Below are 16614 nucleotides of genomic sequence, written 5' to 3'. Positions count from 1 at the left end.
TAATATTCCTGAAAGGCTGTTCTGGAGACAGACATTTGATGCGCATTTCCCGCTCGGGACTGCGACCACTCAGAGATAAGGGTATGCCGTCTTAGACTTACCTACGAGAGTGAGGAAGAGAAATCAGTTTTCAAGACGGCAATGTCTATCCCTTCAGAATATGTCTAGTTGACTAATTATTGTTGTAACACGAAGGAAATATTGATTAGTTAACGAGATTTCTGACTGTAAATGGAGGAAGAAAGGTCCTATGAACGTATGTCCGGAAACACATCTTTGTCACGGTAGATAGCGTTGACGGATGATAGGTGCTCTGGCGACGTGCCATGTGTTCCAGTTGTGTGATGCAGGCTGTGTAATTGACGCAGCGTACTGTAAGCAGCAGAATGGTCTGGTATTCAAGTCGGAAACAAGCTGAGATGGTGGTTGTGTACAGCCAAGCTGACGGAAACAGTCGAGAGGCAGCACGGGTATACCAAACCAAGTACCCTCACAGGCACCAACCACATCACACGACATTTCAAGCCCTTTCTGAACGTTCGTGTATTCATGGGTCCTTTCACACAGAAGAACGTGCAAGGATGCGGCGGTCTATGGTACACCAGATTTGTAAGACCGGATTCGACAAGATGTTGAGGCGAACAATAATGCAAGCTCCAGGCAAGTGGCCCACCAAAATGGTGTAAGCCAAAGTATGATTATTTGTATCCTGCATGACAACCGATACTATCCCTATCACCTGCAATCTCTTGGAGGCCGCTTCGGACATCTGTTGTGGTTCAAATGGCTCTGAGCACTATGGGACTGAACATCTGAGGTCATCAGTCCCCTAGAACTCAGAACTACTTAACCTAACTAACCTAAGGACATCACACACATCCATGCACGAGGCAGGATTTGAACGTGCGACCGTAGCGGTCGCGCGGTTCTAGACTGATGCGCCTAGAAGCGCTCGGCCACAACGGCCGGCTCACCTGTTGTGACGTGGATACGATGTAGCTCTGTACTATGTATACAACTGCTACAAAAATGGCCACCACAAGAAACATTTTATTTGATTTCATATTTTGGATTAGTGTAGTTGTATGTTGAAATACGAGTAGTTGTATACAGGATCTTGGGCACAACTATTTCTTTCGCGCTTTGTACACTGCTTTCTGTTCATTAGTTCACTTGTGGAAGACTGTGTAGACGGAGATACGATTAGGAATGCGATGGAAGCCAGCTACATTTGGTAGTCTTATCCCAAAGCCAGCAAACCAGTACCTGTGCAAATATATCTCACATACCGAATTGTTGTTGCAGGTGGCGGCCAACTCAGCAGTACCGTCCGAGGCTGCACTGGAGCTTGTGGTGAGTACGGTCGACACGACTACCCCATCATCTTGATCACCTGATAGACCTAGTTTGTAGTCCGTAGATTTATAGCGCCTGACTACACCTTACGTCAGTTGTACTTTTACATTGCTGGCTGTTAAAATTCCAACATAAGGAAAGAAAGTGTAAATAACAAAATTTTACTTTGCGTACGTGTACAGTATAATAGGAAGAATACATGATTAATTGTGAAGTTGGTTTGAGACTTTATAGGATACGAAATTTGGTAACCGAGCGGCCATCGTCGGCGAAACAACAGTGAAACTAATCCGGCTGTGAATAGTGCTGAATGGAACTTTCTGGCAGATTAAAAATGTGTGCCGGATCGAGATTCGCAGTCGGGACCTTCGCCTTTCGCGGGCAAGTGTTCTACCATCTGAGCTACCCAGGCACGACTCACGCCCCGTCCTCGCAGCTTTACTTCTGCCAGTATCTCGTCTCCTACCTTCCAAACTTTACAGAAGCTCCCCTGCGAACCTTGCAGAACTAGCACCCCTGAAAGAAAGGATATTGCGGAGACATGGCTTAGCCACAGCCTGGGGGATGTTTACAGAATGAGATTTTCACTCTGCAGCGGTGTGCGCTGATATGAAACTTCCTGGTAGATTAAAACTGTCTGCCGGACCGAGACTCGAACTCGGGACCTTTGCCTTGGTAGAGCACTTGCCCGCGAAAGGCAAAGGTTCCGAGTTCGAGTCTCGGTCCTGCACACAGTTTTAATCTGCCGGGAAGTTTCATATCAGCGCACACTCGGCTGCAGAGTGAAAATCTCATTCAGTGCTGAATGGAGTTTGGACGGCAGATAAGGGTACGTCATTCCATGCAACTTCAGCTTCACGCCAGAATTCATTAATCGTAATTTTGTAGCGACTGATGACGTGCCAGTCTCTCGGCAACATATTTATTTTATTTGTTTACACATCACGCTTCGTAGGATTAAATTGAGTAGCAAATCTCCAACGTCATGGAACGTGTCAGTACATCAAATTACAACATAAAAGTAATAACAGATAAAAATAAATGTTTATGAACCCGAAAAAAGTCAGTCCATAAGTTTAAGTAAACGTAATCAATAATACAACAAGAAGCAGCTTAATTTTTCAAGGAACTCCTCGACGGAATAGAAGGAGTGATTCATGAGGAAACTCTTCAGTTTCGATTTGAAAGCGCGTGGATTATTGCTAAGAGTTTTGAATTAGAGTGGTCGCTTATTGAAAATGGATGCAGCAGTATACTGCACACCTTTCTGCACGAGAGTTAAGGAGGTCCGATCCAAATGCAGGTTTGATTTCTGCCGAGTATTAACCGACTGAAAGCTGCTTATTCTTGGGAATAAGCTAATCTACTGTTTACATGAAATCACAGCAAGTAATATGTATATTGAGAGGCCAAAGTCAAAATACCCAGACTCGAGAACAGGGGTCGACAAGAGTTTCGTGAACTTACACCACATATTGCACGAATCGCCCTTTTCTGAGCCAAAAATATCGTTTTAGAATGGGAAGAGTTACCCCAAAATACAGTACCATACGACATAAGCGAATGAAAATAAGCAAAGTAGACTAATTTTCGTGTCGAACGATCACTCACTTCAGATACTGTTCGAATAGTAAAAATGGCAGTATTAAGTCTCTGAACAAGATCCTGAACGTGGACTTTCCACGACACTATCTATCTGTACACCTAGAAATTTGAACTGTTCAGTTTCACTAATCATATGCCCGTTCTGTAAAATTAAAACATCAGGTTTTGTCGAATTTTGGGTTAGAAACTGTAAAAATTGAGTCTTACTGTGATTTAGCGTTAGTTTATTTTCTACTATTTGAAACCGAGCCAATGTTACACACAACATCCTTTACTACCAAGCTATTGTCATCAGCAAACAGAAATATTTTATAGTTACCCGTAACACTAGAGGCCATATCATTTATATAAATAAGGAACAGGAGTGGCCCCACCACTGATCCCTGGGGCACCGCCCACTTGACCGTACCCCACTCAGACCCCACATCACAGCCTTTCTCAATAATGTGAATAATTACCTTTTGCTGTCTGTTGCTAAAGTAAGAGGTGAGCCAATTGTGAGCTACTCTCCATATTCCGTAATGGTCCAACTTCTGGAGCAACACTTCTGTGATCAACACAATCAAATGCTTTAGTTAAATAGAAAAAAAATGCCAAGCGTTCGAAACCTTTTGTTTCACGCATCCAGTACCTCTCAGAGAAAAGAAAATATAGCATTTTCAGTTGTTAAACGACTCCTAAAGCCGAGCTGTACATTTGATGGCAAATAGTGTGATATAAAATGAACAATTATTCTTATATACACAGCCTTTTCAATACTTTTGCAAACACTGATGGCATAGAAAACGGTCTAAAATTATCTACATTATCCCTTTCTCCCTCTTTATAAAGCGGCTTTACTACTGAGTCGTTTAATTGTTCAGGAAACCGACCATTCCTAAAGGAAAAATTACAAATATGGCAAAATACAGGGCTAACATGTGCAGCACAGTACTTTAATATTCTGCTAGACACTCCATCCGTCACAACCTTGAGAGTCCTTAGTCTCCAGTGATTTAATTATTGATTCAATCTCCCTCTTGTCTGTATCACAGAGGAGTATTTCACACATCAATCTCGGAAAGGCATTTGCCAAGAAAGTTACATGATTCCCTGAACAAACTAAATTTTTATTTAATTCATCAGCAGTGCTCAGAAAATGATTGTTAAATACTGTACATGTATCTGATTTATCAGTAACAGAAATATTTTTACTATGAACTGACTTTACATCGTCGACCTTGTGCTGCCGACCAGACACTTCCTTCACAACTGACCATATGGTTTTAATTTTGTCCTGTGAATTAGCTATTCTATTTGCATACCACATACTCTTTGCCTTCCTAATAACATATTTAAGCACCTTACAATACTGTTTGTAATGGGCTGCTGTAGCTTGATTGTGACTACTTCTGACATTTTGATATAATTCCCGCTTTGTTCTACAAGATATCTTTATCCCACTAGTCAGCCACCCGGGCTCCCTATTACTGCTAGTACCCCGTTTGGAACCTTCTTATGGAAAGCAACTATCAGATACACTGCCGGAAAAAGATAGTACACTGTTTTACAAGTTTCCAGTTCACTCAAGATTTATTGCTGAAATGGTGAGTATGGAGTACATGAAATGATTAAATTTACAAATCTATAGCACAAACGGTTCTGAGGTACCAGGTATGGACGTATGCTGAAACACCCATATCAGTACGTGGTACAGCCTTCAGGGGCGGCAATGCAAGCGCTGACTCCGGCATCCAGTCGATCGTACAGATGGCGAATACCGACCTGGGATACGTTATGCTACGCCTGCTCGACATGTTCACTTAATTGTGTAAGAGTTATTGGTTGACGAGTCGCACAAGTGACTTCTCGTCCCGTCATATCCCACACGTGCTCCGTTGGAGACAAGTACAGAGATTGGTTTGGACAGGGAAGTTGCTACAGGCCTTGCAGAGCACATTGAGTTCTTTATCCTGATGAAACAACATTTTACCTTCCTGTAGTAAGAACGGCAAAAAAACGGGTCTAACAACATTCTGCATGTACCCAGTGCTGGTTAGCATCCCCTCTAGAAAATCCAAAGGCGAACGAGAGTTGTAGCTTATCGCACCCCAGATTATAAGGCCTGGGCTGGGGCAAGTGTGTCTGGGACAAATGCATCCTATGAGACAACACTCAACAGGTTTACGTCGTACGCGCAAGCGACCATCACTTGCGTGGAGGCAGAATCTGTTTTCATCTCTGAAGATTACGGCCCGTCATTCCGTCTCCTAGGTGTCCTCTGACGTCACCAGTCAAGCGGTGCACGTCGATCCTCAGGTATGAGTGGAAGACTGCCTAGAGGAGTGCGTGCTCGTAGTCTCATAGCTAATAACCGGTTTGCAACAGTTCGTGTTTGGACTTCTGGGCTCACAAGCCCTCTCATCCGTCTGTGGTAGCTGTACGATCTGCCTGGCGGGCGTATGTGCTACGTGGACATCCAGAACCTCGTCTGCGGGTGTGAGAATGTTCACGTGACCACTGAAACCAACATCGTTGCACAACTGACGCAGCACATCTAACTTATGAGGCAATTCTCCGAAAGGACCATCCCGCCCCTCGGTAGACAACAATGTGACCCCTTTCAAACTCACTCAGTTGGTTGTAGGGACCACGCGTGCGTCTCCGTGGCATGGTTGCCTGTTTGCTTCACACGTTTGCACCACACTGCGCCTTCTGGCTGTGAACATTCACTATTAAAGAGTAGACACAGATGGTGCTCTGGTAGTTGTGCCACAATGCTATCTGTTGGCGGACGACATTGAAACCATTATCAGTATATCTACCATCCCCCAGGTGGCTTATGCCGTCGTCAGATCAGAATCGACCTCGTCTTTCCAGGTGTACAAATTTTTTTCCGGTAGTGTATTTTCACTGGGTGAGAGATATGTTGAAGGTGCTGGCCAGGACAACGGTCCAACACCCTCTGCCTTGGGTTAGGTCAGGACAGCATGGGGAATGTGCCCTCTTGTGTTATCTTGTAGGAAGGTAATGTCATGGTAACCTCGAAATGGGACAGAGCCACTGGCATTAACACTTCAGAAATCTGACGCTTGTTGTCGAAATGAACGGCTATGCCAATCAGAGATGGTTGTGCAGTGTACGCAATGGCACCCTATACGTGGGATGGTATGACGATGAAGAAGACAATCAGAAAACGTTCGTTCTCTTCTAAGCCACAACACATGTATACATCTATCATACGATACTTTCCACAGAGCTGAGTCTCACCTCCAAACACGAATTGGTGTCACTCTTGGGTTGGGTGTTGTGTTAGTTGCACAAGTGTCGGGGCGCCTGTCTCTGTCGCTACATGTAGTGACGTCAGGGTCAGTTCGACAACATTTGTCCACACAAGAGACATATCATTTGGCGCCAATGACTTCCATTTTTCCAAATAAGCGACATATTATTTGCTGCTAGATGGTCTCTGGTGCATGTCAACGTGGTGCAGTACGTCTCTACAACGCATACCACACGTGCGTGATGAGATTTGAGTTGGGGAAACGGGCAACCCGGTCCATTCGCAGAATATCCTCTCTTTACAAGAGCTCCTCAACCTGCACTGTTCGATGCGATCTTGTATTGTCATCCATAAAAATGAATTCGAGGCCGAATACACCCCTGAAAAGACACACATGGGGATATAGTACAGTGTCACAATACCGTTGACAGGTAATTGTGTCATATTCAAAGCTTGGGAGGTCTGGACGCCCATGGGAACTTTTGTCAGCCCACACCATAACACCTGGACTACCAAAACGATAATGTTCGACAATATTCCTAGGTACATTAGATACCCTCTTATGGAGAGAGTTGGGAGCACGTAATGCACACAGTAATACTGTCGAACATGATCGTTTTGGTGGTCGAGATGTTATGATACGGGGAAGCATAATGTTGTATGGGCATACTGACCTCGAAATTTCGAACTCAGTACACTCACCGGTCAACGTTATTATGACACTGTACTCTTCCCTCATGTGTGTCTTTTCAGGGATGCATTCTGGCTTGATTTCATTTTGATGGACGAAAATGTGCGACCGCATCGAACTTGGCAGGTGGACGAGCTCTTGGAACGAGAGGATATTCGGCGTATGGGTTGGCTTGCCCGTTTCTCCGACTTAAATCTCATCCATCACGTGTGTAATGGGTTGGGGAAACGTACTGCAACACGTCTACATGCACTATCCACCATCCAGTAATTGTTAACCGTGCTGGTGGAAGAATGGAACTCCTTGCCAAACTTGTCTTCAGAGAGGACATGGCAGGACATACCTTGTCGTCTCTGGTGCTCACAGACCCTATTAAAAAAACTTGTCCTGCCTTTTGTAATGTCTATGGGTAAATCAAATGGTTCAAATGGCTCTGAGCACTATGGGACTCAACATCTATGGTCATCAGTCCCCTAGAACTTAGAACAACTTAAACCTAACTAACCTAAGGACAGCACACAACACCCAGCCATCACGAGGCAGAGAAAATACCTGACCCCGCCGGAAATCGAATCCGGGAACCCGGGCGTGGGAAGCGAGAACGCTACCGCACGACCACGAGAGGGGGGCTATGGGTAAATCGCGGTGACTTCTGTGTAATCATTGTTTTTGAATAATAGTGGCGTTTCTGTTCGTCTCATTGTGTATTGTTTGAGTTACCTTCCCTACTGTACAGTAGCATTTCTTTCATGTATGGTCGAAGTCTCAAGGGGCTATGTTGCTATGTTACTTGGCAGTGACACATCATGCTAAAGTTATTTATTATTTATTTATCGCATGGAAATACACATGCAATTTACAGAGATGTTTACACAATACAAAAGAAATATCTAAACATAACAAACGGAGTGTACAAGAGTTTTGGTCACTAATTATATCACAAACTGATATCCAGAGAGTCTATCTAATCCAGTGCTGTTGGCGAGGCGTTGATTATGTCGTTCCAGCCTCCACTAAAACATTTATTTCCTCTACACTACGTTAAACAGATTGTGCTGCTGCTCCACAGTCGCACATCAGGGAGTGTGAGAGTCCCAATTTGTACGTGAAGGACTTAGTTCTTCCATATACAAGGTGCATTCAAGTTCTAAGGCCTCCGATTTTTTTTCTCCGGACTGGAAAGAGATAGAAACATGCGCATTGTTTTAAAATGAGGCCGCGTTCATTGTCAATACGTCCCAGAGATGGCAGCACCGTACGGCAGATGGAATTTTACCGCCAGCAGCGAGAATGAGAACTGTTTTAAATGCTTAAAATGGCGACGTTTTCCTTACTTGAACAGCGTGCAATCATTCGTTTTCTGAATTTGCGTGGTGTGAAACCAATTGAAATTCATCAGCAGTGGAAGGAGACATGTGGTGATGGAGTTATGGATGTGTCGAAAGTGCTTTCGTGGGTGCAACAGTTTAATGAAGGCAGAACATCATGTGACAACAAACCGAAACAACCTCGGGCTCGCACAAGCCAGTCTGACGACATGATCGAGAAAGTGGAGAGAAATGTTTTGGGGGATCGCCGAATGACTGTTGAACAGATCGCCTTCAGAGTTGACGACCTGAAAATGCGAAAAGTGTCATCCAGGTGGGTGCCACGAATGCTGACGGACGACCACATGGCTGCCCGTGTGGCATGTTGCCAAGCAATTTTGACGCACAACGACAGCATGAATGGGACTTTCTTTTCGTCGGTTGTGACAATGGATGAGACGTGGATGCCATTTTTCAATCCAGAAACAAAGCACCAGTCAGCTCAATGGAAGCACACAGATTCACCGCCACCAAAAAAATTTCGGGTAACCGCCAGTGCTGAAAAAATGATGGTGTCCATGTTGTGGGACAGCGAGGGCGTAATCCTTACCCATTGCGTTCCAAAGGGCACTACGGTAACAGGTGCATCCTACGAAAATGTTTTGAAGAACAAATTCCTTCCTGCACTGCAACAAAAACGTCCAGGAAGGGCTGCACGTGTGCTGTTTCACCAAGACAACGCACCCGCACATCGAGCTAGCGTCACGCAACAGTTTCTTCGTGATAACAACTTTGAAGTGATTCCTCATGCTCCCTACTCACCTGACCTGGCTCCTAGTGACTTTTGGCTTTTTCCAACAATGAAAGACACTCTCCGTGGCCGCACATTCACCAGCCGTGCTGCTATCGCCTCAGCGATTTTCCAGTGGTCAAAACAGTTTCCTAAAGAAGCCTTCGCCGCTGCCATGGAATCATGGCGTCAGCGTTGTGAAAAATGTGTACGTCTGCAGGGCGATTACGTCGAGAAGTAACGCCAGTTTCATCGATTTCGGGTGAGTAGTTAATTAGAAAAAAAATCGGAAGCCTTAGAACTTGAATGCACCTTGTAGTTATATGGATATGATGTCTGTTCTTTCGGACATGTCCGAAGAACAGACACCATTGATGACCTGCAGCTGTCTGGAACGAAGTTAGAATTATATTAATACCATCAGCTGCTGACGGGCGATCTAGACGGCTGCAGGTCATCAATGGTGTCTGTTCTTCGGACATGTCCGAAAGAGCAGACACCATATCAATATATGTATATAGTTCTGGCAATACTGGCCATGACCTTCTTTTTCTGCGCGGATGCACACATATTCCCCGAACTCTTACGGGACTTGATAAGAATGTCTTCCACGAGTAATAAGTGTGTTGGGGTGGGACACTATGAATGTAGTGTGTGGACATATAAGGTGAGAATGTGGGTCTCGCGGGAGGCGTGCGCGAGATAGACCCTGTAGTCGCACTCTCCTCTGTGCTCTCGGTGGCTCAGATGGATACAGCGTCTGCCATGTAAGCAGGAGATCCCGGGTTCGAGTCCCGGTCGGGGCATACATTTTCACCTGTCCCCGTTGATATTTATCAACGCCTGTCAGCAGCTGATGGTATTTATATAACTTAGTTCTTCCATGTCCACATCTGATTCTGTTGAGCAAACACCAGGTTCTTCTAGGTAGTTGGAAACCTGATATGTATGTAGGGTCTTCGAGGCCGCGGAAAAGTATGCTGGTGTCGTTTTTCCTTGTCTCCTTCCACACATCTTCTATCTTGAATGGTTCGGGTTCTCGAGCTGTCCAGAATGGTTTTCTCGATTTGAGACGCGTGCAGGGTGGATTGAGCAGTATTTCCTGGACGGGTAGCCTCTGGGAAAGCTTTAGGTTATTAATCTTTTCCCGTTCGCGGGACGCTGCTTCTTGTCGTCTCAAATGTGGTGGAGCGATGCTACTGAGAGCAAACAGCCAAGGTAGTGAGGTTGATCTCAGGGTGCCCGTTACAATTCTCATGGTGTCGTTCAGCTGAACGTCAACCTTACTGGCATGCACACTTCTGCACCAGACAGGTACGCAATATTCAGCCACATGATATACGAGAGATAAGGCCGCTGTACGGAGATTGTCATCTTGTGCACCCCAGGAAGTTCCAACTACTTTCCGGATAATGTTATTCCTGGTCTTTAATTTTTCTGCTAGTGATGTGAGGTGAGTCCTGTACGTAAGTGATCGGTCCGGTGTGATTCCAAGATACTTAGGATGAGGGTTGTTTTTAACTGATTTGTTACAGAAGGTGACGTTTAGTGGCTGATTTGCTAATCAGATGTTGAGGTGGAAAGCTGTCACTTCAGTTTTTGTGGAGTTAGGGCACAATCTCCAATTTCTGCAATAGTCACGAAGTACTCTAAGGTCTTGTGTGAGCACATTTTCTCCCTCCTCTAGGTGCTTGCTTTGATATGCTGTGGCGGTATCGTCAGCGTAGCAGAACTTCCTAGAGGGGTCAGGACAGATCCTTGTGGTAGGCTCGTTTTGTCATGAAAACAGACTCGGAAATATCGATTTTTCAGCATGTTGGACAGCAGTGTTGTTACTCTTAAGCATAGAACAGTTCGCTTTAGCTTGAACATTAGTCCATCCAGCCAAACAGTGTCGCAAGCAGCAGCTAGATCTACAAGTGCTACTGAATTTTTCAGCCCTTTCTGGGAACCAGCTTCGATATATGAAGTGAGCGCCAATACCTGCTCACAGCAGCTGCGGTTTTGCCTGACGCCTGCTTGGTAGGGAGGCACTTTGCTGTCAACTTGTAACAATAATGTACCTATAATAATTTTTTTCTTTATGCATTTAGATAAATGTTTCTTTCTGAATTTATGTAAAATAATGTAAATATTATTTTGAATTTTTTTTTCGTGTCATGTTAAAGAAACTGTACACAACTTTTGAAATGAATGTCATTACTTATGTTAGATTTTAAGCAATTTGATAACCAAAGGAAAGTGTATTTAATGTTAAAACTATTGTAAAATGTGAAAAGTGTAATTTAAACACTTGGTCCATACGTAGGTAATGCATTAGAATATGTGTAGTAGAAAACCTGTGGTGAATACCCTACCTGTAGGGGCGCGGGAAAAGGTGGATGCAGGCGAGCGCGGGAAAACGCGCACTGGCGCGGTTCGGCACAACGGGTTCAGTAATACAGTCGGAGTTGGGCATCGGTCAGAGGAACATGTACTGTACCGAGGAGGCTATCTAGGAAAAGTGGATTCCATTGAGCCTCGGATGAGTCGATTCCGACGACTACTTGGCATGGCTATATTCTCAGGCACAAAACTGGAAAGATTACGACGCCAAGAAGAATGAAAGTGCCGATACTGTGAGAGCCTTAGCCGTGCTTGTATGTGTGCTGTGCTGCCCGCTATCTCGCTGCCCGCCATCCGCCGCAACGACGTGCACAGGTCAAACATTTATTTCATCTTTAGAAGTGTATTTGTGTGGACCAGTGTCGAAACTGTTTTGACTGTTCAATAATAACGTGACTTTTACCAGAATTGCCTTAGCCATCACTTATCCTTATCATTGACCTAAATAGGGTCCTTACCACATATTGTGCAACCCGAGTATCCTGAATTGAAAGTTTACAGTTAGTACTAAATTATCTGCAGACCAATTTAAGCTATAAAGCAGTTTGAAAGTTAGGAGTGCAAATGTAAATGTTAGTAAAGAACAACAGTGTGGTTAAATTGAAAGATAAATTTTGAATGGAGCTAGCAATGTTATTTAATTAATTTGAGACAGAAAGAAGGATAACTAATTAATTCAAAATTAAGATAAAAGTATAGTCATCCACAGATTGATAATTTTGAGTGTTAATTTACCTTCAGGACTTACTAGTTTCAGTATAACGACTATAACAGTTTCAGGGCCCCCCCCCCCCCCCCCCATTCTCTTGCCTATTCTTGCACATTTTGAAGTGTACTGATCAGAATTGAACAGTAAAATTAATTTCTATATTAAACCTAAGTGTATCAGTGTTTTTTCCAATTTTAATAGTGACATTGTATGTGTGTTTTCAAAATTGCTGTTCTAGGGTAATCTATGCCCGATTTCAGTCTGATCAATATACAAAGTGCAGCTCGTAGTAATCATTGCTGTGTGGTGTTGTGTAAATTTAGCTCATCCAAATTAGTACAAAAGAAGAAAACCTTAGTTCAGTAGATTCTTTCTGGTTCTAAATTTTGCTATAAAACGCAACATTACTACGTGTTGTTATGCTTGTACATGTACATACTTGTACAAGGAAAAACTCACTCAATGCCTAATTAGGCTGGCGACCGTATTATTTTTCATTGGTAGTATCTACTGTGTGTACTTCTTGTCCATGCGAACGCGTAATTGTACTTTGCATTTGCTTGACGCATCACTGTAGTTACTAACTGAATGTAGGTTCGATCTTGCTTCCATTAGGTACACGCGGTCAACTTATGTACTAAATCCTTGTTTACAAGGTGAAGCCCGTGAACTTATTACAGTACAGGCTTTATTGAGCTAACGCACGTCCGACAGGGCGGTAGTGTTACAAACTGTTTGGTAGGTCCTATTGTAGATTAGCCGTTCCAGTCGTTTGTAGCAGACACTGACAAGGGCAATTGGACGATAGCTTGAGGGATCGTTTTTCGGTTTTCCTGGTTTGAGGACTGCAAGGGGTTTTGCTATCTGCCGGTACCTGACCCTTGCACAAGCAGTCTGTAAAAGGTCTCTGTAGCCATTAGCTTTAGGCGTCTTATGGCGTTCTCAACTTCTCTAAAAGGAGAGCTGAAGGGTGCCATCTATAGTTTTAAGCTCTTCTTGTAAACTTTTTGTGCTGCTGCTGTCCAGGGGGACATTGTCTGCTCGTGACTTGATGTGTTGTGCAATCCGCGATGGGGTGACCTGTGGTTTCTGGCTGACTTTCGGTGTTGCTGCCCCTAGTCGTCTGAGCAGGGACCATGCTTTGCGACTTGAGTGGGTGAAGTCCAGTTCTTTGGTAGCTGTCAACCATCTTCATTTCTTTTGGCTGTTAAGAGACTGGAGTACCTTGTTGCCTGCTTCTGGGTCACCAATGGGCTTCGTATTTCTTGCAGAGCTCTTCCGTCTTCTTGCTCTAGCAGGTCACAAATTCCTTCCTGAAACCACGTAGTATATTGCGTTTTGCTGCTCCTATAATGACACCAACAAAGCGCGTGAAGTTTCCTAATGTCGCTGGGATCCAGCGGAAATGTCAATGAACTTCCTTCGCATGAGACGTCCAGTTGGCTTTGTTGAAGTTCCACCTTAGTTTTTGGACAGATCTGATTAGAGGAGTCTGAATTCTGATGGCTACGAGCACTGGTCTGTGTTCGCAGTGAGGGAAACCTGATAACTTCTTTGTGTGGGGTACTGGGGTGTGTTGTTGATCAGTTGTTAAAATACATAGATCTGGGTTTGTATCAGTCTGCCATCGGACAGGGTAAAAGGTTTTCAAGTCCTTTGCATAGTACTAGAGATGGTGGTGGTGATTTTCGATCGAAGCTGTAAGAGCTTCTCCTTCCGGATCATTTGTTCTGTAGCCCCACATTTAATGGTGGCTATAAAAGTTACTTTCGTTCTTAAGATTTTCACACCAATGTAACCTGCTAGCTTTAGTATTTGCAACGCGTTGATTGTACGTTTTTTTGTGAAAGCCAGAATGGTCGATGCGGGAAATTTAAATGTCACAGCATGATGAAAGTTGTACGTACTTAAGAACTGTCTTGATTTTCTACAGTGCCATGACATTAACGTCACGTGCAGTTTTATACGCATCCCGTACTGTATCATTATTGTGCGAAGTTCGCGACCATCATTAGAAGGAGCATACAAAAGTATTTCCAATAATTATATGTTATTTTTCCCTAATTATCCATAATTTTCTCGGTCACCACATGGATGTTTCAGATTGTATCTAATTATTGTGTTAAACTTTCAAACTGACAGTGATCCTCCGGTGCAACGCTTCTGCTGTGACTAAATTCGTTTCTGACGTCAATGGTGAACTGTACCTGTGAACTACTGTTTCGGCGTCTCTCTTTTTTGCAAAATTCGTCTTTGTCTTTGTTCTCAGTATATACGTAGTCGTTTCAGCATTTGCGATATTCCTCTGTTTCATATTATGTTCTTAAAATCTTCTTTCCCCTCTTCTGAAATTTCACCTGTCGCTTCCCGACGAAATTGTTGCATTGATATGTGTTGCAGAATGGGTATTCCAGTGACCGCCATATCACCGCCAATGCGTTTGTTCGGCGTCCACTATTATACTCTAGGACTCCACCATAATCGTTTGTTGTTGTTGTTTTGCTCTTCAGTCCGAATACTGGCTTCATAACAGCTCTCCATGCTGCTCCATCCTGTGCAAGCCTCTTTATCTCATCTACATCCATTTGAACGTGGTTACTGAATCATCCCTTGGTCTCGCTCTACAATGTTTACCTATCACACTTCCCTCCAGTACTAAACTGATGATTCCTTGATGTCTTAGACCGTATCTTAACAGCCATCTTTTAGTCAACTTGTGCTACAAATTTCTTTTCTTCCCAATTCTTTTCAGTACCTCGTCATTAGTTACATGATCTACCCATGTAATCTTTAGCTTCTATTCTCTTCTTATATGAACAGCTTACCATCTATGTTTCGATTCCGTACAAGGTTACACGTCAGACAAATATTTTCAGACTCTTAACAAAATCCTGATTGTCATAAATGTTTTCCTTGCTATAACCAGTCTGCATTTTATATCCTTTCTACTTCGTCCATCATCAGTTATTTTGCTGTCCAAATAGCAAAACTCATCTGTTCCTTTTAGTGTCTCTTTTCCTAATCTAATTCCCTCAATGTCGTCTGATTTAATTCTACTTCCTTCCATTACGCTTGGTTTGCTTTTGTTGATGTTTATCTTATATCGTTATTTCAAGCGCTGTCCACTCTGTTCAGCTGCTCTTCTTTTGCTGTCTGTGATGGATTTGCAATGCCAGCGACAAATCTTGAAGTTTTTAGTCCTTCTCCCTGAACCTTAATTCCTACTACAAATTTTTCTTAGGTTACCTTTACTGTTTCCTCAATGTATGGATTGTATAAATTGGGGGATAGGCTACAACGCTATCTCACTCCCTTCTCAATCAGTGCTTCCCTTTCATGCCCTTCACCTCGTAACTGGCTTCTGAACATGTCGTCAATAACCTTTCGCTCCTTGTATTTTTCCCTCCAATCTTCGAAAATTCGGAAAAAATGAAATGATCGTATGGCATTGTTGGCCGGGAGGCCCCATTCGGGGGAGTTCGGCCGCCGTATTGCAAGTTCTTTCTAGTTGACGCCACTTCGGCGACTTGCGAGTCAATGATGATGAAAATGATGATGAAGGACACACAACACCCAGTCCCCTGCCGGGAATCGAACCCGTGCCCCCTGTGTAGTAGCTGGTAACAGTACCTCTACGCTACGGAAACGGACAAAAGTTCGGAGGGTCTATTCCAGTCAACATTGCTAAAAGCTTACTCTGAGTCTACAAATACTTTACTTTCTTACAGTATGAGGGTATTTCTCCTGTCTCATACATCTTGCACACCAGGAATAGCTTTGTCGTGGCTGGCTCCACCAAGGATGTCAATAGTTCTGAGGGAATGTCTACACCTTGTTCCGACACAAGTCTCTCAGTGATTTGTCAAGTTCTTGACGCAGTATCGTAAGTCCCGTCTCATATTCATCTACTTCCTCTTGTCATTCTATAATATTGCCTCGTACTTCATTTCCCTTGCACAGCCTCTCTGTATATTCCTTCCACTTTTCAACTTTCCCTTCTTGCTTAGTATTGGTTTTCGATCTGAGTTCTTGGTATGCGTACAGATACTTCTCTTTTCTCCAAATGTCTCTTTAATTTTCCTATATACCATCTCCATCTTTCCCCTAGTTACTCATGCTTCTGTAGTCTTGGGTTTGTCCGCTAGCCATTCCTATCTAGCCATTTTGCACTTTCTTCCAAACTCATTTTTTAGACGTCTCTATTCCCTTTTTCCATCTTCATTTGCTGCATTTTTTGAATTTTCTCTTTTTCCTTTCCGCAGTTAAATCCAACGTCTCCTGTGATATCCAAGGATTCCTACTAGGCCTTGTGTTTCTACCAGTTTGATCCCCTGTAGTCTTCACTATTTCATCCCTCAAAGCTACCCATTCATCTCCTACTGTATTCCCTTCACCTTTTTCAGCCAGTAGTTGCCTAAAGCTCACTCTGAAACTTTCAAAACTTCTGGTTTTTTTTTTCAAATTATCCAGATCTCATCTCAGAAAGTTTCATCTCAGACACTTTCTACA

At 43.5% G+C, this 16614-nt stretch overlaps 1 protein-coding gene and 1 non-coding gene across 2 annotated transcripts in view; both read left to right on the top strand.

The window, feature by feature from the left end:
- The window catches only part of LOC126183521 (solute carrier family 28 member 3-like), a 418615-nt gene that overhangs the window by 197065 nt on the left and 204936 nt on the right, over positions 1-16614 (top strand). The window contains exon 3 of the mRNA XM_049925578.1: positions 1306-1353. Coding sequence (XP_049781535.1) covers positions 1306-1353 — 48 coding nt within the window. The remainder of the gene's footprint in view (positions 1-1305; positions 1354-16614) is intronic.
- Trnat-ugu (transfer RNA threonine (anticodon UGU)) lies at positions 9743-9817 on the top strand. Its single transcript has one exon. It is a non-coding gene; the product is annotated as a tRNA-Thr (tRNA).

The sequence above is a fragment of the Schistocerca cancellata genome, chromosome 4 (genome assembly GCF_023864275.1).
Source record: "Schistocerca cancellata isolate TAMUIC-IGC-003103 chromosome 4, iqSchCanc2.1, whole genome shotgun sequence".
Lineage (NCBI taxonomy): Eukaryota > Metazoa > Arthropoda > Insecta > Orthoptera > Acrididae > Schistocerca > Schistocerca cancellata.
The sequence above is the reverse complement of the archived record's forward strand: the minus strand, read 5'-3'. Positions and strand labels throughout refer to the sequence as shown.